This window comes from Sinocyclocheilus rhinocerous, unplaced genomic scaffold (assembly GCF_001515625.1).
Source record: "Sinocyclocheilus rhinocerous isolate Xijiao unplaced genomic scaffold, SAMN03320098_v1.1 scaffold4536, whole genome shotgun sequence".
Taxonomy (NCBI): Eukaryota; Metazoa; Chordata; class Actinopteri; order Cypriniformes; family Cyprinidae; genus Sinocyclocheilus; species Sinocyclocheilus rhinocerous.
The window spans coordinates 236486-260179 of NW_015666165.1; the positions used below are offsets into that span (position 1 = coordinate 236486).

At 37.7% G+C, this 23694-nt stretch overlaps 1 protein-coding gene across 2 annotated transcripts in view; it reads left to right on the forward strand.

The window, feature by feature from the left end:
* LOC107731806 (ATP-binding cassette sub-family B member 7, mitochondrial-like) overlaps positions 1-16280 on the forward strand; it is a 68632-nt gene extending 52352 nt beyond the window's left edge. For both annotated transcript variants that reach the window (XM_016542984.1, XM_016542983.1), the window contains exons 10-16: positions 656-813; positions 1399-1562; positions 3891-4020; positions 4226-4397; positions 4492-4595; positions 9421-9528; positions 15694-16280. In XM_016542984.1, the coding sequence (XP_016398470.1) occupies positions 656-813; positions 1399-1562; positions 3891-4020; positions 4226-4397; positions 4492-4595; positions 9421-9528; positions 15694-15909 (1052 nt within the window). In that variant the 3' untranslated portion in view covers positions 15910-16280. The remainder of the gene's footprint in view (positions 1-655; positions 814-1398; positions 1563-3890; positions 4021-4225; positions 4398-4491; positions 4596-9420; positions 9529-15693) is intronic.
* Positions 16281-23694: the final 7414 nt, after the last annotated feature.

Consider the following 23694-nt stretch of genomic DNA (forward strand, 5'->3'; position numbering starts at 1 on the left):
CGTTTTTGTATAGCGCCGCAACAAATTTGAGGCATAATGCCAGATTATGTCTGAGGCTGTATCTCTGCAAAGCTTTGACATATTGAAACCAAACTTTGTGTGTGCCATTGTTACCTCACACAGAACACACCACATCGATTTGATAACAGCGCCACCTATTGGTCAAAAGTGATAGGCCATTAAATCATATTACAAGAAGTTGTGTTTGATTTTTCTTCAGATCATCCTAAACTTGCTTTAATTACTCATTGTTGCAGTTGGTCTGATGCTCCATGCCATGCTTAGCTCCTCATTTTGCCTTTGGAGTGCTTGGCCCCTTAATTGCTGCTTGCGGCTATATTTTTATTTTAAATTAATTTCGTTAGACACCATTTTTGGTGATAAATTTCTATTAAATCGTAAAACACAGAATCCATACAAAATAAAATGGAAAACACTGAATTTAGGGGAAAATAAAATATAGGTAAGTAATATAATGGGTAATAAGTTGTTCACATTCATTCTCAAGGTCTAACAAACATGTGGAAAGCATTTCCTGTTATAAATGAATACCATGATATTGTTTGTTATGGGAAAAAAAACAGATATTGTGTAATATTTTTGTCCATATCGCCCAGCCCTTCATTCTGTGTGCTTTGGCTGCTTCTTTTTGCAGGCAGCATGACTGTGGGGGATCTAGTGATGGTGAACGGGCTGCTCTTCCAGCTCTCTATGCCGCTCAACTTCCTGGGCACCGTATACAGAGAGACCCGACAGGCCCTCATAGACATGAACACGCTCTTCACTCTGCTCAGCGTCGACACCAAAATAAAGGTGCGCTAGGCCTTTACTGCTGCAGAATTAAGCATACAAAGTTATTTCAATGTGAAAAGAAACCCTGGGAACGGCGTTGTATTATCTGCTCCAACCGTTCTGAAATGTCAGAGCTTTTTAAAATCTGTGACAAGAGCTTCCTTTCAGAGTTGAATATTACAAATTGAAGCATTAAAGCCTGTCATTCGTCGTAGTATTTGTTTTAATTCTGAAAACATTCGAGTGTTTCCTGTCTTTAGGGGGGGGGTTGATGAATCTCATTCTTCGTATGGCTAATTTCGTATGCAGCCTGTAATTACCGTGAATAAAATCTGTCCGATTGTTCGCAGTGATCAGTAATGGTTTTCACCGCGTGACAGCACTGCCCATCAAGCCATTATTGTGAGACCCTAATTTGATTTCTCAAATGACGCATCTGTGTGTAGAATTAGTGTAAAAGTGCTGAGAGCCATTGTTTTGATGATGCCATTACAATGTATTGTCTTCGAAATATGCTTGAGAAAAGCCATTTTTCTGTTTCAAGCCTCAAAATGTAAATTTCAGACTGCTACTAAATGTGTTTTTTTATAACCTTTGTGTCCGAAGGAGAAAGAAATGGCCCCGCCGCTGCTCGTTACACCCCAGGAAGCCACCATCAGGTTTGAGGATGTGTATTTTGAGTACTTGGAGGGACAAAAGGTGCTTAACGGGGTTTCCTTTGAAGTACCTGCGGGGAAAAAGGTGGCCGTTGTTGGCGGCAGTGGATCTGGGTAAGTGCTCCAGGAAAGACATACTTATGTTAGGTTTCTCTGAACTTGGCACAATAGGGTTCAAATTGGAGCTCCATTACTTTGAGAAATATAGCAGTAAAGGCAAAAACTCTTTGGAGTGAGAACTATTAGATAATGAGGGATTATTGCCATTTAACACTGTGATAGGACTGGAGTCCCATCATTTGAGGCCTGTTTGCAGCCAAAGACAAGTAAATAATCTCATTCCATTGTTGACAGCATTTGTCGAGCTCAAACGTTTAATTTTGTTTTTTGTAAAGTTAAGAGATTTTTACTTTCATTTGTAGGGAATAAGTTTATTAGCAACTGCAAACCAACATTTTAAGGCCCTGATATACTTTTTAAAAATATATTCATTGCTAAAAATGACTATTGGGTCATTCTGTGTCAAATCAAACAAATTTCAGAAACTTCCCTGGCTCCAATTTTTTATTCTCTGATTTTTTTTTTTTCGAAAGAAAGATGTATAGATGAAAGACAAAATATTAAATGTCATTAATGCATATCAAAGATTGCTAAAGTCAACAGATTTTACTAATAGACCTAACCATCTCTGTGTGAAAATAACATGATGCTGCCATCTTTCTGAAGTCATTTTTACTCCTCTGTAATTTGGCTCTGAATCACAGGTGGAAATTGCCATTTTGACCCGCCTCTACAAAACAGTGGCTTACTCAGTAAATATACATCCATGACATTTAATTTGTTGTTTTTCTTCTTTATTGATGCATTTCTTTCACCAGAAAACATTTGAGCTGGGGCCTCTGGTTAAGTTGGCACAGAATGACCCCATTGAATTACACATCGTACATTGTATTAAAGTTTCCAGAATAACAAGTCTGTCATGAAACCGCTCATATAATATTTATTTAGTCTTCTGGTAAATGACCAGTTTTCACACTGACCCTTTGGGTCTGTTTACACCTGGTCACTTCATTCGTTTTGTCTGATCGGATATCTATCTGATTTGTTCAAACGTGGCCACATAAATGTGTCTTCGCAAAACGGATATAAATCCGATCTTCAATTCCCGCGCTATATGCAAATTTAACCGAGTTCACGTTAACGAAAGCAACAGATAACGGCTGCATTTTATTCACGATCAGCTAATTTCAAGAACAAGATGCGGAACAGGAGAGAGCGCGGCATTAGCACTGGAAAGATAGGTTAGTCTCACTACTTTTAATGAAGATGATTGTGTGTTGAGCATCTGCGTCTTCCTTTCAGTTTCATTTGTGGCTGTTTGCGCGTCGGCTTGCTGAAGAGATACTCAGCTACTCATTCGCGGTGATGCTTGTTGCATTAGCACTGTCGTATCTGAGTATAACATGCCATATAGCCTTTAACACACTCTCACATGTTTATTATTATAAAACGGAGAGTTCCGGTCCTTGATTCTGATTGGCTGAGCCGCATTCAAAGCTGTTGTAAATTACTCTACAAACATACACCTTTGTTTACTTCTGTGTGTTGCTCGGCAGCTACTTTGTTGCAACCACAACCAGCTCTGAAGAACTACATTGTTTGGCGGAAGAATAATGTTTTTATTAATATCATTATATTTTATTTCCTTTGTTTTATTTTGTGAAACCTTACTACGTATATGGAATAACCGTTTTATAAAAGCAATAACCATGGTATACCGTTCTTTATAAAATGGAGAGTTCCGGTCCTTGATTCTGATTGGCTGAGCCGCATTCAAAGCTGTTGTAAATTACTCTACAAACATACACCTTTGTTTACTTCTGTGTGTTGCTCGGCAGCTACTTTGTTGCAACCACAACCAGCTCTGAAGAACTACATTGTTTGGCGGAAGAATAATGTTTTTATTAATATCATTATATTTTATTTCCTTTGTTTTATTTTGTGAAACCTTACTACATTGAATAACCGTTTAATAAAAGCAATAAGCACCGTGAAGCCGTGGTTTACTGTGAATTTATAACAGCTGTTATAAATTCACTGTAAACCACGGCTTCTTGGGGCTGATTGCTTTATTTTAATAATTTGGGAGGAGTAAAATTTGCCTATGTGGTTTAAACAACCAGATGCATTTACACTTGTCCAGTTTCGTATGGAATGTGGCGCAGACCACCTCCTGAAGTGGTTTGAGCGATCGGATATAAATGCAAGTCTTGAAAACGTTTCGGAGGGCATTTACACCTGGTCTTTTCACGATCGGATAGCTATCTGATCAGAGAAAACGCATGAAGTGACCAGGTGTAAACAGGCCCTTTGATGCAATAGAAGTAGAAGGACAGAAAATGGAATTTGACTGCTTAAACATGATATTTTTTATGTTTTTAGAAAGAGCACGATTGTCCGATTGCTCTTTCGTTTCTACGAGCCACAGCGGGGCAACATCTACATCGCAGGCCAGAACATTCGTGATGTTAGTTTGGAGAGCTTGAGGAAAGCTGTGGGCATCGTGCCGCAGGTGAGGCTTTGCGTCTAATTCTGAGAATCAGCAGATGTAATTATCACCTCGTTAGAGAACATTATTTTCTTACTTTTTTTAAATAAATATCTTATTATAAATGATCTGTGAGGTACCATGGGAACCATAATCAGACTTAATTTAAGGCTATGAAAATCACTTTTATGCCATGCTGGATGAGAATCAAATGTAAATATAATTTCAGGATGCCGTGCTTTTCCACAATACCATATTTTACAATCTGCTGTATGGTAACATCAACGCCACTGAAGAGGACGTCTACCGTGTGGCCAAACTAGCTGGAATCCATGACGCCATTCTCCGAATGCCTCATGGATACGACACGCAGGTCGGAGAGCGAGGCCTGAAGCTCTCAGGTACAGACCTCAGCCCTCAGTGTTTCTGAGAGGAAGACAGAGGAACTGAATGGTTTCTTCTTCAGTGATCTAGAGCGGGTTTTTCTTGTGACAGGTGGAGAAAATCAGCGTGTGGCCATCGCACGGGCCATCCTTAAGAACCCTCCCGTTTTGCTGTATGACGAGGCCACGTCTTCACTAGACTCGATCACTGAAGAGGTGAGAGCCTTAGATCCGTGTGCCAATGAAATAGTAGATTCCTCAATAATAGGTATGAAATGGGCATGAAAACATGATTGCACAGTGCTGTCTGTCTGTCTGTCTATTCGTCGAATTTAAAATACAAATCCACATTCTGCATTTGAATTTTAGGTGTGTGTTAAGGAGGCAGCTTTATCAATGGCGCACGAGATGCGATGACGATGTAAGTGTCGTTGCATTATAATGTTTTTGTTAGTCTATCCAGTTGAGGCCACTAGATGCGGCGCTGCTGCATTGTTCATTAAAAATATAGCGGGAAAAAGAGAACATCAATGCGGAGAAGATCTTGATTACGTCAAAACTGAAACCAAGCCGTTTACACAGAATGCATATTTTGCGCATTTTCTAGAGGGACATCTATCAATGTTGCACTCGCATGTTGCACAAAGGAGCCGCATGTTTAGAAAGCCATGTAAAATTAATGCAAGTTTAACTTTGAAAAAAACCTATCGAGACTCAATGGCGGGTTTTTCCCATCCCACTGCATCTCATGTTTTTAAATGAAAAATATACTCTGTGATTGGCTTTCGGCCCTTTGTATTAAACTATGCATACATACATGATGCTGTTTTGTTTATAGTTGTTTAAGCAACTTAATTAATTATAATTGGTTTATAAACATTGTTTTAAACATTATACACTTTTTTTCACAGATAGTCATGTTATCTTATGCTTTGAATAAATGTGCATTAGTAATATTTTGCTCGATGCGCCCTCTTGTGGCCTCAGGAGAGAATACAAAAGCTTTTCTTCGCCCTAACTGAAATTATGCATTTTAAATTAGAATATAATTTGAATTTTGATAATATTTAAGTACAGAATTCGAATTTAGTTGTTCAGCAATTTTGACAGCTGTAGTCTGTAGCCGGCTATACACATGAAAACACACTAGCTGGGAGTTTGCTGTCAAATTAAATATTTTTTTTCTTTTCTTTTTGTTTGTTTTAATGAACTGCCTTTTTTAAAGCTGCATCATATTCACTAACAATCTGTGTTGAAATGTGCCACTCAAATAATTAAGAACAGACTGAACATTTGTTGTTGCTGTTGAAATGAAACTACTGGCGTTCGTTTTCCGTCTTGAAAGGATCTGCAGTTGCTACACACAGCCAAAAACGAGCTTAGTCAATCTTGTTGATCTGTTCATGTATGTGTCATTGCAAAGTTGCAGAAATTCAGTCATTTTTGCTGTTTTAGTTTCAATAAATGAAAAAACAATTAATGTTTTTATAGCACATCAAACACTTAAAATATCAAGCTAAATTTGCCTCAAGACGTGACCCCTTTAGAAGCATAGCTCACCCAAAAATGCAAATGTGCTGTTAATTTACTCACCCTCGGGCCTCCAAGATGTAGGACTGTGTTCCTTCAGTAAAACAGTAAAGAAAGATTTTTAGCTGAAACCGTGCTCCTTGGTGATTCATAAAATGCTTGTCAGCGGCTGCATGTTTTTGAGAATAAAAAAAGCGTATCAAGGAACACAAAATTAATACCTGTGGCTCCTGATGATATTTTGTGGTCTTATGAAGTGAAACAATCAGTCTGAGCAAGAAACTAAACATTATTTTCAACAGTTGTATCTGTAATCCAGAGCCTCAGGCAAACAGAGGAATCCGATTCTTTTCCACAAACTGATTCTTTTGGACATTTTGGTTCACTGAACTGGTTCAGTTCGCTGGTTCGTTTACATAATCATGCAATGATATACTGTATGTGCAATTATATTTTTAAAGCACTCAATAATGTGAAATGTGGATTTTTTATATGTGTAAAGCATAAAGTGAATAGACCTGTCTTCATCAGCTCATCTTTTTACATAAACAATGAGAAACCATAAAAACTAGGGAATAATGTTATATAATGTTCAGTTTTCTGCACAGACCGATCGTTTCACTTCGTAAGACCTCAATATATCATCAGGAGCCACGGGGATTAATTTAGTGTTCCTTGATATGCTTTGCATGTACTTGCTGTCACGGTGCGTGCGGGGAGATGAAGCGAGGACTCAAGTGCAGGAGAAATGGTTATTTATTTTGATAATAAAAATGAAACAAAAACAAACTCAAACCACGAAACACACACAATGAGAAATGACGGATCAGCACAGGATGACAGACACAAGGAGAATAAATGGGAACCAAACGAGGAGGCTAACGAGGGAGACACAGGTGGATCAACTTAAACTATAACGAGGTAACAAGATGGGAGGGGCAAGACAATAGACAGGAGAGAGCACATGGCGACAGACAAACACAACACAAGCCATGTGCTCACAGAACACAGTCATCTGGTGGCCCTCCTGGGCACACCCGCTGCAGACTGCGACACTTGCATTTTATGAATCATCAAGGACCAAAGTTTCAGCTAAAAATCTTCTTTACTGTTAGACTGACGAAAAAAAGTCAGCTAGAACTTGGATGGCCTGAGAGTGAGTAAACTTAACAGCTAATTTTTATTTTTGGGTGAACTATCCCTTTAATGCCAGCCACTCAGTAGGGTTGGGTTGGGTATCGAGAATAGGTTTCAATTTTAGAACCGGTTCCAAATTTTCAAGAACCGGGTATTCGATAAGACGCGTGCATTTCGAATCGATTCTGCTTAACGATCCCTGGGTTCGCATTAGAGCTGGGCGATATAGCTAAAAAAATTAATCAACGATATGTTTCATATCGTTCGGTATAAATAATTATTGACATTTTTTATAACCTTTTTTAAAACAAAGAGCAATAGAAAAAAATGTTTAAATTTAACCACTGTATTTTTAAATTAACCCAATTTGAGACAAACAACAAATTTTTTGTTTTGTTTTAACAAACACAATAAAAATGAAACATATCTAATGTCTAAAGTTTTATATGCAGATTAAATAGGTCTGAAGGAAACTTTTGTTTTGTGTTTAAATGTCTATAAAAAAAACCTGCATTACGTCTAAATTAACTCATATAAATCAAACATAATTTCGTAAATTGCATAAACAATTATGAACAAAACAGCATCATGTATTCATGCATTGCTTAATCCAAAGAGCTGAATCGCCCATCACGGAGATTGCATTTAAAAACATATGAGACGCAGTGAAAAGGAATAAACCTCCACAAATTCGTGACGTGTTTTCTAAAAGTTTAAACTGTTCTAACTTTGCATGGCTGTCTACATCTCTTGTGTGAGACTAACAAGACATTAAAATGCAACAACGTCACTTACATCATCACCGCATCTCGTGTGCCACTGATGATGCTCCCTGACCCACTCCTAACATTCAAATGCAAATGTTTATTTAAAATTTGACTAATATTAATTTTTTTATTCACAATCTCCTCGTCACAGGCAGGCACAGCACTCAATTCAGCATGTGTTCGTGTTTGTGTGTGCTGTCTGCGTCACTCATAGCACGTGCCTATATCGTGCACTATATCGAACATTTTTTATATCGTTATCGAAGAAGGTGTACCGTCGATAAATATCGATACTGTTTTATCGCCCAGGCCTAGTTCGCATTTTAATGTGATTTTAAACTGTTTAAGTGCAGGAACGGAAAGAACTTGCGCCTTGTTTGCGTGCAGCGCACACGTCTGAAGCGCAGAGAACAGCGGTCTCGGTCCGGGTTCCCGGTTTGTGTCCGTTCTCCAACCGTTCCGTGCATTTCACTGCAGAGAAGGTTGTCCCGGGCCGGAACTGACTTCTGTCATATTTATCGACCAGTCTGCAGAAAACTACGTCAGTATATCATCATAAACGCAGCCATTTTTGTCTTAAGTGAACGTAAACAGATGAGAAAGAAAACATACAAGTACAGTATTTTTAGAACTGCATGCGTTCGGCGTTAAAGAGACCGCGGCCTGTCATTAATGTTAATCAAAGAACAAAAGAAAATCCTTTACTGATCTTCTTGACTGAATATTTTTAATAACTTGACTTAATTAATCTATATTTTATTAATGAAAAGAAAACTATGCAGTGTTTTTAAACTTTTAATTACAGTTTCTGTACCTGAAATGTGGTTCAGTTGTATTTATTTATGCTATTGCTAATTGATATGTTTGTTCCTACTTTATTACCGACTGTTTACTTGTCTTTAACACTTTAATATTTTAAATTTATATAAGTCTAGTTGTTTTAGCTGTGGTATTTTTGTTAAAAGCATAGGCTAAACTTCCTCTTGTAAGTGTTCTGTAGGCTGCTGATTTCTATCATGTTATTCAGCTGCAACAGAATGCTTTGCAAAAATACTTTTTTTTTTTTTTTGTATCTTATTGGAATCAAAACTAGGAATCGATAAGAATCGATAAAATTCAAACAATACCCAACCCTACAGATTGGAGAATGTTTTTGCTCCTTTTGTGTGCTAAAAGACTAAACCTAGTTTGGTTTATCTGCCTAGTTTTTGATCTATTTAGCAGTGTAGATCTAACCACCTTCACCAACAGATCTTTAAAGATTGAATTTCTGCTCAAAGCTGCTGGTTTTCCCCTGTTGCTTTGAGAACACTTTTCATTTGATATTTACACTAAGCTTTTTCATTTTCAGGAGGCTTTATGCCTTATTATAGTCAAGGAAGTGTTTGCTCTGTTGGCTTTCGACAGTGTTTTAATGTATCTTATTGTCAGAAGGTCTTCATATAAATCCTGTCAATCATATCAGTGCTTGTTATTGCAGGGAAATGTTGCAGACGGCTTCTTAACGAAACATCTCAAAAGCTTTTCCAGCCTTGCAGATTCATTCAGAGGAGGAAGGATAAAAGAGAAGCAACGTTTTTCAAACATTTGCCTCATTTTCTTCCCAGCATATTCTGACTTCCATGAAGGAGATGGTGAGGGACAGAACATCTGTCTTTATTGCACACCGGCTGTCCACCATTGTGGATGCAGATGAGATTATTGTACTAAATCAGGTAAGCTCGTCTGAAACCTGTGAATGTGTGTGACAGGTGCTGTGACATCTAGAAATCATGTTTAGCAAGCCAATGCATCATTTTCATCTTCTCAACTATTACCACAACTGTAAAGACTCACTTCAGCATTTTGCAATGCATTCGATGCTGAAGCTATAGTGTTACTCCCAGGTCAAAGTTCAAGCAGTTTTGAACTTTAACCCCAGTGGCTGCTGACCTTTTGAGGGCCAGCCAATGACTACTGATGAGTTTATAATGATCCACTTGAATGGCGAGTTACATTACAAGGAGATAGAGCTGGGGGAAAATTACATTTATTTATTGCAAAATGAAAAAATGCAGGAATTTTGAATGACTTAATTTACAGAGACTGAATAATTCTGGAGTTAGTGGGGTGATTTTGTTGAGCAGTGCTTTTGCATAGAAAAAATATATATATTTTAAGATATTTTTTAGGGCTGCAACATTTGGGGAAAAACTCAATATTTGGTGTTCATACTTGGGTTTGCTTTTTGCAAACAACTCAAATCTCTTTCAGTGTAAAATATTATAATACAAATTTAATATGAGTATATTCAGTGGTAAACATCAAGCTTTTATTTTGATGGGATGCTGATTAAAAAAATATGCACTTCAGGTTTCAGTGTGAAGCTCCTGCGCGATTGGACAATCGCACTAAACCATATCATGTCGTCACTTTTATTTTTTTGTGCAACCATGCAGTAAGTCCTTATTATTTACTTAATTGTGTGCATGCTAAAATGATAATAAATTAGTATAAATATCCACTTTTTTTGATCATGTGTGCAGTCCACAGTGAGGAGAACACTATGTATGTTCCTCTGATATGTCAGTACGTGGGCAGTGATGAAAGTCAAAATGCATTGATTAATCCATATATTAGAGTTTCACTTGTGTACTAGTTGTATGGTCGACATATGAGGTTGCAGCTGAGACAATGCGGGCGAGAAACAAAAGCTGGCATATCTCCATTGATTGAGAGATTCATGCAGCTTGTGTTGTCATGAAAGTTGCAAAACAACATTCATGTGCCACTCACTTATTGTGTCTGTCAGCCTGTGGGCGACATTGACTTTGGGTGGTTTGCAAGAATCCGGGTTCACTTTATATATTTGGTTGTTTCAGGTTATTATAGAAAGACAATGACATGCAGTGTTTCTTCTGCTGTCGCCACGCATACAGGCGGAACTGCAAGGCCTTTCTGTAACGCTGTCGTTGACGTGGAGGTCAAAGCAGTGTTGTGTTGAAGGCCTAATGTGAGTCATGTGAAAGAGACCTATAGGGAAACATTAGCATCCTTCCCTTATAGTGTTTGGCCCTGAGTCATAGTGTGGTCATTGTTGGATTTTTACATGGAAAGCGTGATCAGTTTAGTTTCAGATGTGTATGGTGTTCATAGATGGGGAAAAAGCATTCATTTGAACGTCTCTTTGATTGCAATGATGAAGAAAGCTCTCTCGCTGCTGTCCTTGTATATTGTTCTGCTCTTGAGATCCAGTCTGTTGGTAAAAAGGAGCTTGTGAAACGATGCCTGTATCCTCCAAAGTTACCCTTGGAATGGGTGTAGAGTTTGTCAGCGACATACTGCATTTTCTCTTATATCTTTTTGGATCAACATCAGTGCATTCATGGGAAAAGGACCACCACACTGAGTTTGTTGCTACAGGTTGTGTTCCAGTTGGCATGATGTCTGTACTGCACGGTAGTGACTGGTTATATGTAATCAGATTCCTAAAACTAAGTACTTGTTATTATATTACTGTGTTTTCTGGAAGAAAAGCTGCACCTGAATATGTCATACCAGGTCAAAATTGCATTGTTGAGAAATAAAAGGCGCTGTATCAGTGCATAAGTAACATATTACATTTAGAAATAATGTACAATACTGGTAAATAAAATTAAACATTTACAAAAATTATAAAGACAATAAACATGTATTTTAGTTCCCCTCACTCCACAAAACAATCCTTCAAATTTAGAACAAGAATGAAAAATATAAAGTAAACCAATTATAGTCATATTCTTTATAAACAACATTGCAAAACTGAATTACCAGCATGTGGGAAATGCGCTGTATAAATACGCTTGTTGCACAGTAAATTAATAAATAGTTTATTGGTTCTCCCTGAATTTTTCTTTTTTTACATTTTCTAAAAATGTCTTTTATTTTGTGGAATTGCTCACACCAGTCACTACAAAAATTATTTAACTTTTAAGGTGACATGCGGCAATTACTGTGCACTATAAACTACATTTCCTACATATATATTTCATTTAATTTCAATCCTGGAAGAGTTTGCCCATGCAATCTCATTGCTGTTTTCATTTTATTAATATTGGTTCATGTAATGCAGGGATTTCCAAATATTTTTTTCAGCTGAACCCCTTTGACTTAAAATATTTACTTGAAGTCCCTCTAAAGATTTAAAGGGATAGTTCACCCAGAAATGAAAATGTGATGTTTATCTGCTTACCCCCAGGGCATCCAAGATGTAGGTGACTTTGTTTCTTCAGTAGAACACATTTGATGATTTTTAACTTTAACCGTTGTCATTTTTGGATGAACTATCCCTTTAAACCTAAAATTTCAATAATTTTTTAACACTTTTGCATGCTCATGAATGATTCCCTGATGTTAGTTAACATAAACTAGAAATACCACAATGCATCACAATAATTACAATTTATGATACTGCATCAAAAACTAATGTTATTGGACACACTTTTATTTGTTATGTAAATATCAACACATTTAAACATCAGCATGCTTCATGACCTCTCAAGTAATTATGCAAGTTAAAGAAGAAAAACGAATTAAACCTGATAAATTCGAAGAAAACCTGTAGATGTTTGTCAGGTTTCTAACAGCAGTATCAGCATTGAGAATTTCAGAAAAAGTGCCTGTATTATAATAAAAATAAAAAATCACATTTTGAATCGCATAAATTTGTCAAATTAATTTCCTGTCATGACAACTCTTGGTATAGATTGTAAAATCTTTATTACGTCCTGGTTATATAGGTTAATGGCAATGATGTGAATCCGATTGGCTGGAAACATTGAATTGAATGAACCGATTAGAGCGCAAGTAGAGTTTCATGGCTAAACTATTCATTTAAAGATTATATTGTAGTTTTTGTTTTGTTTTGTTTTTGTTTTTTTGGACAAAAATGCACAGAAGACAACAATTAATTTGATTAACAAAACCTTAATAAAGACATAGTAACCCATGATAAACAGTACATTGATTCAAAAATATTTCAAATGAAAAAAAAAATTTAAAATTGAAAATATGAATCTATGCAATCAATAAAAAGTAACAGTAATCTGATTATGTGTATTTGAAACACAATCTAATTACAAGTAATAGGTTTTGGTAATTTGATTATTTATTCCAGATTACGTAACATCTGTTACAACCCAGCACTAAATGTGTGTAACAGTCATTACTAAAACTTTTTATATACTGCTAATAAACAATATGATGAAAGTAGAAAAAAAAAAAAAAAAAAAAACACTACCATTCAAAAGTTTGGGTTCTGTGAGTTAAAAAAAAACAAAAAAAACACTTTTATTTAGCAAGGATGCATTAAATGTATTAAAAATGACAATAAAGACATTAATGACAGTACAAAAGATTTCTTTTTCAAATAAATGCTTTTCTTTTAAATGTTCTATCCAAAGAATTCTGACCAAATGTATAATTGAAAAAAAGAAGAAAAAAAAAAAACATTAAACAGCAAAACTCGCTGCTTGTATTTACAGCTTTTACACTAGCAGACAAGATTCACTAGCCAACTCGATAAAAACATATGCAATGCATATTTAAAATCACGGTCACAACATTTGCATTAAACCGTCTTTATGCCACTGTTGTTGCAGAAAGGCTGTTTCCCCCCCTGTGTTAGCTACTGTATTGCCAGCGCTTTTAGCATCCCTTCCTTCAGTCTGTAGTAGACACATGCAGGTTGATGCATGCTTCAGATGCGAGCGTCTTCAGCTGTGTGAGAGCGTGCGGGGGCTGGCCCCTTACATTGAGCTCATTAACAGTGGAAATACCTTTTGCCCAGCGCTCAGCGACACCTTTGTTTGTCTCCCATGTGTGGAGACCTTTTCAATCTGGATGCGTGTGGGGGGTGGAGCACGTGATGCAGCTGCAGCCGGAAAAAACACCAACCAACATAATATTCTCAGATCCAAGAAACAGAAGCAAATGTTGTTGTGCATCAAAAATGGGTCATAATTAGAGCGATCTGAGCTGTCAGTGACACAGCTGCTAAAAATACTAGCAGGGTTTGAGTCTTGCTTGGCAAAAGTGGCGTCGTAATTGATGCAAGTATCTAGCAAACAGCCGGGAGACTGGTTGACTTGTCATTGTGCGAGCTCATTTCATACTTGGCTTTGTTGCTGGCAGTCTTTTAAGAGGCAGTGCTGCATGTACGCCCACACCGCCGCATCCCCGCTCCGAGTCTCAGCTCTCTTTAGACCTTTCTCAAACATGGTCTCTGTCAGTGCCCCTGCATGGCCCTGAATCTCTTGTTTTGCCCAGTTCTTCCAATTTGGATGCAGCTGCACAGTCGGTCTGACTGCAGGAGGCTTTATGCTGCTGAATATCAAGGCGTCAATCAAAGAAACCAGGCTTAATGCTGAATAACAGCCTCTGGCCTCCTGAAACAATCCCAAGGCAGAGCCTGCATGAACGCTCGGGGGTTTTTTCTTCTTGCGGTGCGGAAAAATAGATAATTGTTGTTAACCTTAACAAGTCTCAGTGAAAGTTAAATGATTATTCTGGGGTCAAAGCATGTTACGCTGCATGTGTGGCATCTGTGACATGCTGCTGATTACCTGACGTAACTCTCGGTTTGTAAAAACAAAGACTTTTTCATTTATAGCGTGGCGCAGATTCTTTTATTGCATTGCATTCAATACAGACTGCAAACTCAAGGCTTAGTGCTTAATTCTTCCCGAGGAGCACATGTTCCTAATTTGAAAAATTTAGGAGCGCATCAAGAACAATTAAAATGTATCAGATAATTTGTTTTTCCTCAATAAAGGGATGCAATGAGACATTTAAAATCAGGATTACTTGATTTATTTAAAACAAAAAGTGCAGTAGGTTTTTAAATATTTCTTCCTGAGGGTCCTTGCACACTGAGTCCGAAATTTCCTGCAAGCTAAAAAGTGAATACGACCTCACATTGTGTCAATCACGTTTACACGCTGCCTCCGAAACTTTCGTCTGTCATAAAAAAAAATCAGATCAGGTTTGATTTGATGTGTTTTTCCTATCCGTAGCAAGCATTTTAAAGGGTCAGTTCACCCAAAAATGAAAATTATGTCATTAATTACTCACCCTCATGTCGTTCCAGACCCGTAAGACCTTCGTTCATCTTCAGAACACAATTTAAGATATTTTAGATAAAATCCGAGAGCTCTCTGACCCTGCATAGACAGCAAGGGTACTACCACGATCAAGGTCCAGAAACGCATCAAGGACATCGCTAAAATAGTCCATGGGACATCAGCGGTTAAACCATAATTTTGCGAAGCTACGAGAATACTTTTTGTGCGCAAAGAAAACATAACGACTTTATTCAACAATTCTTCTGCTGCTCATCCCTTCTGCGGTGGTGCAGCGCTATTGTGTAGAGCAGGGTGCCCAAACTCGGTGCTGGAGGGCCGGTGTCCTGCAGAGTTTAGCTCCAGCTTGCCTCAACACACCTGCCTGGGTGTTTCTAGTATGCCTAATAAGAGCTTGATTAGCTGCTTCAGGTGTGTTTGATTAGGGTTGGAGCTAAACTCTGCAGGACACCGGCCCTCCAGGACCGAGTTTGGGCACCCCTGGTGTAGAGTATCACGACACATACACTTACTTCTGTTTTACATAATTCATTCTGGACCTTGATCGTGGTAGTACCCTTGCTGTCTATATCTTAATTTGTGTTCTGAAGATGAACGAAGGTCTTACGGGTTTGGAACGACACGAGGGTGAGTAAACAATGACAGAATTTTCAGTTTTGGGTGAACTATCCCTTTAAGTCATAATTAGCAGAAAATCCTGTATGTCGGAACCACTTGAGCTTGTGTTTCCAAGCTGAGGGACGAGTGAATGATGCATGATCTCTCCCTGTGCTGGTGACGCAGGGGAAGTTGGCGGAGCGCGGCAGTCATCAGGCTCTGCTGAGCGCGCCGGGCAGTCTGTACGCAGACCTGTGGAACACACAGAACTGCAGAAGCACGAGCGCCGCGGGCCGGCCTGAGCCTGTACCCGAGCGCCTGGCGCAGAGCGAGGAGGAGCGCAAGAAGCTGCAGGAGGAGATCCTCAACAGCGTGAAGGGCTGCGGGAACTGCTCCTGCTGAGCTCTGCTCCTCTCCTCCAGACCTCCACTGGACTGGGATCACAGCGAGGAGTCGAGGATGTTATTTCATCCTGAACTGACAGCGGCGTTCTTCTTCTTTGTGATTTTTCCATAACCTCAGGGGCCTATATCATGCCTTTATTTTCACATGCTGTCAAGGTTTTAATAGATTTGTCCATGCCATCTGGAACTCTTGTAAGTTGTTTTTATTATGCATATGTACATATCACTAATGCAATATTTTTGAGAAGCGCATTGTATAGAGTGCATAGATATTTTGTCTGTTGAATTATGTTAGATATGTCTGGACCATTTAGAAAATGTCTCCCTGAACACTGGCACCTTTGATGTCTCATCAACATTAATTTATACCAAATCTGAATGAGATGTCATTGAAAGTACATTCAACAACTTGTATTAAATAAAACTCCCTTCTTTGAGTGTCTGAGAGCATGCGTTTCTTTCAGCTAATCATATTTGGTTTAAAATCAGTAATACATAAGTGATGAAGCTTTCATTGTGATGTTCAGGGCTTCACGTGTTCCAGGTCACAGCATGTCCATGAAATCATTCAAAAGCTGTCAGTCATTGTTTGAGGAGATGATAATTTAGACCCTGAATGTATAGAGGTGTATCTGTTGTAATGCCTGGCGCTCCATCACATTCGTTCATCAGTGAGTGGGAGATGAATGAGAGGTGTTGGGTGAAGAAATGGGTCAGTGACGTGACTCATACTTTTGTCTGGAAGGATACACTAAAATGCATTTCATACATAAAATAACTTGAATGCACCTCTGCTATAATGAACCTTTTATGAAAAATATTTTGCTATATTTATATATTTTACTTAATTTTTTTTTGTAAAAGAAGTGTCAAGGTGGTGTTGATTGTAACAAAGAAAAACAACTCTTATTAAAAGGCGGAACTTCTTGGGGAGGAAATAGTTTGTCATAAACTTTAAGAATAAGAAGAGATACAGTTTTGTTTTAAAGAATAAATGCTGGTAAAATGGGACACTGCTGTTTTATCATTGCGTGTGTATTCTTGAATTATAAAAAAATTATTGAAGTATGGGATTGACATGATATATGGTTCTCATAATACTGACATTTAAGGGGTCATGTCATACCATGAGATACACTATAGGAAGTACGTTTTTTTCTGAGTTGTTTTAAGGTTATAAAATACACATACAAATATAATAGGGATTCTGATTCTCCTGTGATTTCTGAAGATGAACGAAGGTCTTACGGGTTTGGAACGACACGAGGGTGAGTAAACAATGACAGAATTTTCAGTTTTGGGTGAACTATCCCTTTAAGTCATAATTAGCAGAAAATCCTGTATGTCGGAACCACTTGAGCTTGTGTTTCCAAGCTGAGGGACGAGTGAATGATGCATGATCTCTCCCTGTGCTGGTGACGCAGGGGAAGTTGGCGGAGCGCGGCAGTCATCAGGCTCTGCTGAGCGCGCCGGGCAGTCTGTACGCAGACCTGTGGAACACACAGAACTGCAGAAGCACGAGCGCCGCGGGCCGGCCTGAGCCTGTACCCGAGCGCCTGGCGCAGAGCGAGGAGGAGCGCAAGAAGCTGCAGGAGGAGATCCTCAACAGCGTGAAGGGCTGCGGGAACTGCTCCTGCTGAGCTCTGCTCCTCTCCTCCAGACCTCCACTGGACTGGGATCACAGCGAGGAGTCGAGGATGTTATTTCATCCTGAACTGACAGCGGCGTTCTTCTTCTTTGTGATTTTTCCATAACCTCAGGGGCCTATATCATGCCTTTATTTTCACATGCTGTCAAGGTTTTAATAGATTTGTCCATGCCATCTGGAACTCTTGTAAGTTGTTTTTATTATGCATATGTACATATCACTAATGCAATATTTTTGAGAAGCGCATTGTATAGAGTGCATAGATATTTTGTCTGTTGAATTATGTTAGATATGTCTGGACCATTTAGAAAATGTCTCCCTGAACACTGGCACCTTTGATGTCTCATCAACATTAATTTATACCAAATCTGAATGAGATGTCATTGAAAGTACATTCAACAACTTGTATTAAATAAAACTCCCTTCTTTGAGTGTCTGAGAGCATGCGTTTCTTTCAGCTAATCATATTTGGTTTAAAATCAGTAATACATAAGTGATGAAGCTTTCATTGTGATGTTCAGGGCTTCACGTGTTCCAGGTCACAGCATGTCCATGAAATCATTCAAAAGCTGTCAGTCATTGTTTGAGGAGATGATAATTTAGACCCTGAATGTATAGAGGTGTATCTGTTGTAATGCCTGGCGCTCCATCACATTCGTTCATCAGTGAGTGGGAGATGAATGAGAGGTGTTGGGTGAAGAAATGGGTCAGTGACGTGACTCATACTTTTGTCTGGAAGGATACACTAAAATGCATTTCATACATAAAATAACTTGAATGCACCTCTGCTATAATGAACCTTTTATGAAAAATATTTTGCTATATTTATATATTTTACTTAATTTTTTTTTGTAAAAGAAGTGTCAAGGTGGTGTTGATTGTAACAAAGAAAAACAACTCTTATTAAAAGGCGGAACTTCTTGGGGAGGAAATAGTTTGTCATAAACTTTAAGAATAAGAAGAGATACAGTTTTGTTTTAAAGAATAAATGCTGGTAAAATGGGACACTGCTGTTTTATCATTGCGTGTGTATTCTTGAATTATAAAAAAATTATTGAAGTATGGGATTGACATGATATATGGTTCTCATAATACTGACATTTAAGGGGTCATGTCATACCATGAGATACACTATAGGAAGTACGTTTTTTTCTGAGTTGTTTTAAGGTTATAAAATACACATACAAATATAATAGGGATTCTGATTCTCCTGTGATAGTCTATTTTTATTTTGCACACTGGACACTGTCCCAGTTTGCCAACAGTTTATTGATATGATGTATTATTGGTATGTCATTCGCTCAGTTATGTCATTTTTTTGACCTAACCCTAACCCATAACAAAGACATCTCAAACAATGTCATCTTTGCAAGGGCGAATGACACTTAATGACAGTTGTCATAAACATGCATAAAACCTCCTTCATATTCATGACACGTGTCATGTCATGTCAATATTATGAAGGTGTCATGTCAGACTTATGCACACCCTTTCAAGTAAAGTGTAACCAAATTTTCTCTTGATATATCTTGTTGGCTAACTCTATTTGTATTCGGACCCATTCACTATAGTGTAATAAAGCATGTTTTTCAGAGTTCAGACAAGGAAGAATATGCCAGTACAGCAGTCAGGAAAGAGATTAAACGTGAAATTATTTGTCAAATTAAAAGTTTTATAAGAAAACATGTGTTTGTCATTATGTACTTAATTGATTTGGTTTACAAATAAAACTATTTAAAAGAACTAGATCTCCCAGTTAGCCAGTAATGGAAAATTGTCATTTGGAATTTTATATTTGAAAATAATGATGTGTACATGCACAAGTATTCAAAGTGTATGCAAAACGTTTCATTTGGTTGCACCAACTGACATTTTTATTTTAATTTTCTTGACATCTTTGACTCGCAATAAAAACACAATTACAAATAATTGTATTTTAAGCTGGAGTGTGACAGTTTATTAGGCCTGATGAATCTCTATCATCTCGGATAGTGACTGATCGTGCTAATATGAGCTGTGATTGGGAGGCTGAATAATATTACAGCAGATGTTGTGCGTTTAATCAAAGTGACCTGCTGGAATCCATACGTTTACTGAGCAAAGATGCACTCCACGAACGAGAGGGGAAAAAAACATGGCACTTCATATAGAGAAAGCTTTGAGATGATCGTGACATGATAAACAGCAGATATAAATAACATTCTTGAGTGCATGCAAATATTGGCATAATTTGTGTTAATTAGGTAAGCTTCTTTCATGTAGCTCTTTCTTAAATGCACAACGTCATGCCCGTTACACGAGCTGAACTCTCAAGCCATTCGCTTGTTTGTCACAAATGGGATCTGCAGGTTTTCCATTGTGGCACATAAAAGCCTGACGAGGCCCCCCGCTCAGCTTTTGTGCGAGCCGCACAAATAACACGTCCTGCTTTACGTCTGTTCAAGCTGTTCTCATGAATGTCCTCAGCCCAGCTCTCATCCTGCATCTGAGAAAGCCGCCGACTTACACCCAACCTGCAGCACAAGACAAATGATATGCACATTCAGATTTAGATCGCATATATCCTTGGTAAATTTCTGCATTTAGCGGCTGAGATTTTCTGACATTCTGGGAGCGCCCGAGTGCGTTCTTTGAGTTCCACTTAGACGTCTTCGCCTGGGCGAGCTTTTATGCTGTTTGAAAGGAAATAAGAGGCTCTCAGCATCTACAAGTGCCTTAACTAGAGCGGCCTTCCTCCAGTCCTGCTGCACTCAGCTGGGGCTTGTGGGACGTGACCAAGGCTAAAACTAATGTGCTTCAGCATCGCAGTCCTTTTTGACGTTTCTTTAAAAACAAGAAAAATGCTCTGCTTTTAGATTCCCGTCGTTCGGGGAATTGCAGAAGGCTGCTTTAGAGGATATCGTTGCTTATTATAATCCGGCGCTACTCATAGATCCGGCTGTATTTTATATATGCATGACATTTCCTGATACTTTTACAGCGTAGCCATGCAATAGCATGAGTATTGTGGAAATAGCTTTCAAATACAGAAAACGGAAAGCACTGTATGACTCAAACCAACATGAATTCAAAACTGGCGGTTTCTGGCAGCCATTGACTGTCATAGCATGGACAAAACATACGTGGCTATCAGCAACTTGCTAGAGGTTTATTCTTTAAAATGTCTTCATTTATGTTCAGCAGAAGAATGGAACTCACACAGGTTTGGAACATTATTGAGAACACTTAATTTTCTTTTCTTTTTTAATTTGGGAAATGTTTTGTTTGGATGTGTGAAATATGAAGAGGAAGAACAGAAAAACTTGGTTTTGAACATACATTTTCAAAGCAGAAACCAACTGTGTATGTTTTTGCCTGCTGACAGCATTGCTTTGAGACTATTTCCAATTCACTCGATAAACAAAATGCAAAAATGATTCATATTTGCAAGTCCTTCAAACTTTCCCTGCGATATTTTATTTACTGTGTCTATTTATTCACCCCTGTCTCTTGTTTCCTTTTTTTTTATCTTCTTGTGTTGTAACTGCACTTTCATTATTTATATGCTGTTCTCAGTGAAAACAGATTAAAACAAAACTAAACTAAAAGTGTAGGTAGTCTAAACTAAACAAAATAACTATACTGTATACAATAAACTAAAATAACGGAATAATCTGAATTTAAAATGATGGAAATATTCATTTCTGCCAGGTATTTATACACGGTATCACAACTTAAATGCGAAGCAAACTGTAAAAGCCGCTTGATTCAGTCTAGCTCTCCGCTCACTGACCTCTATACAGATTATACATTTGCCCCCGGTTTCATAGACAAGGCTTAAGGCTAGTCTCAGACTAAAATGCATGTTTGAGCTGTCTCAACTAAATATCTTAAAATATGTCAGTGCCTTTGATTTGTCTCAAGATGCACACCTGTAACGTTTTCTTCTAAGGCATTTTTATAAAAGCTGCTTAAATATCTTAATTTAACTAAGGCCTAGTCCTGGTTTAAGCTAAGCCCCGTCTGTGAAACCGGGCCATATTATGTAGCTTACAGTATAGATAAAAGTTTCTGCCATGTCTCAAATAGAAACGTCACAACTCATCGATCATCTAGAATTCAGAGTAAATACAGTTTCACTCAGAAGAGCACAACATTTCTCTTTCATAGACATCATCAGACTCTATTTAAGGGGGCTTCATGTATTTCATCTCCCCCTAAATGTCTCAACTCTGAACTCTAAAAATTGATTACGCTACATGTTGACTTTTACATTTTACAGGATTTGTTTGTCTTCACGTCTCGTTTGCTGATGGTAATTATCTAGTAAATGAAAGTGCAATAAAAATGGACATTTATAAATTGTTTGGGTCGACTCAACTGTGTGTTCAGAACAAACTGTGATGAAGAGTAAGGTCCTCTCTATTTCTTATAGCACGTCTGGCAGCGTATCACACGCGAAGCTGAAGCGGTTTAGCTGTAGAAGCATTTATTAGTTGTGCTGGTTTGTGTAGGAAGGCCAAATGAACCTTACCATCCACAGATGTCCGTGTGTGTGTGTGTGTGTGTGTGTGTGTGAGTGAGTGTGTGTGGAAAAGGAGACGGTGGAGGGCAGCACTCACACTAACCTCAGCCTCCAACACCACATATAGCAAATATACTGCTTTGCTCAACACTGCAGATTGTATTCACTGCTTTGCTTTTGAACATACCATAGATTTTTCATCAGTTGTAGATGACTTTAAAAGAGAGACTCTTCTGGATTCATGGACCATCAGCAAAAATGGACGAAGGAATTAGGGAGTTGTACTGCAGTTTTTGATGCAAAAGAGTACTAAAGGATAGTGTGTGTCTGTATGTGGGGCTTAGATTAAAGACATTATTATTAATATTAATATTGATATTGTAATAATATTTCACAATATTACAATTCTTACAGTATTTTTCATCAAATAAATGCAGCTTTGATGCGCAAAGAAGACATAATTGGAATCAAAATTGGAATCTGAGCCATTTTGCTTTATTATTTTCTTTGGTGAAAAGGTGTTTTTTTTAAGGCTGTATCAGTTATGAACCTCTCACCTCTCAGTATAACCTTTTAGTTATTATATACAAATATGCAGTGCTGGGTAGTAACTGATTATGTAATTTGATTATATTACGTTTTAAAATACTCGTAATCAAACTACAGTTACTTTTTTATTAATGACATGATTACATATTATTTAAACAATAGCAATAAATTATTCTGAATTTATTGATCCTCCTACACTCTAAAAAATGCTGGGTTAAATACAACCCAGTGCTGGGTAAAATAGGGACAAACCCAGCAATTGGGTTGTTTTGACCCAGCGGTTGGGTTAAATGTTTAACCCAACCTTCTGGGTAGTAACCCAACCGCTGGGTCAAAACAACCCAATTGCTGGGTTTGTCCCTATTTTACCCAGCACTGGGTTGTATTTAACCCAGCATTTTTTAGAGTGTAATCTTTTAAATTTCTTTTCTAAAATAGTCTACTGCTTATATGCATTCAGAAAGTCTTCCAGTTTTGTGGACATTGACACAGAGATCATCATAATTACACAGAACATTAAGAGGCCAATCAGCATTTGGCCACTGGATTTGCAAAAAGAATTTCAATTTTAAGAACTATTTTCTCAACATCGCATCAATTACTGATGAACTGATGAATTAATTTTTATTTGAAGTCAGTGGCTTTTTTAACCCCAGTTTTGGAAACCTTGACTAATGCAATGTTTAATGCACTTAATACTGTTAATAACGAATGGAATATATTTTTCTTATCTTAATAGTTTTATATCAATATGTCAGAAGAGTATCCTATTTAAAACGATTTAGGTCAAAAGTAATCTAAAAATAACCAAAAAGTAGTCAGATTATATTACCTAAAAATGTGTCCCTGGAGCACAAAAGCAGTCTTAAGTCGCTGGGGTATATTTGTAGCAATAGCCAACAATACATTGTATGGGTCAAAATTATAGATTTTTCTTTTATGCCAAAAATCATTAGGATATTAAGTAAAGATCATGTTCCATGAAAAATAATTTGTAAATTTCCTACCGTAAATATATCTAAACTTAATTTTTGATTAGTAACACGCATTGCTAAGAACTTCATTTGGACAACTCTAAAGGC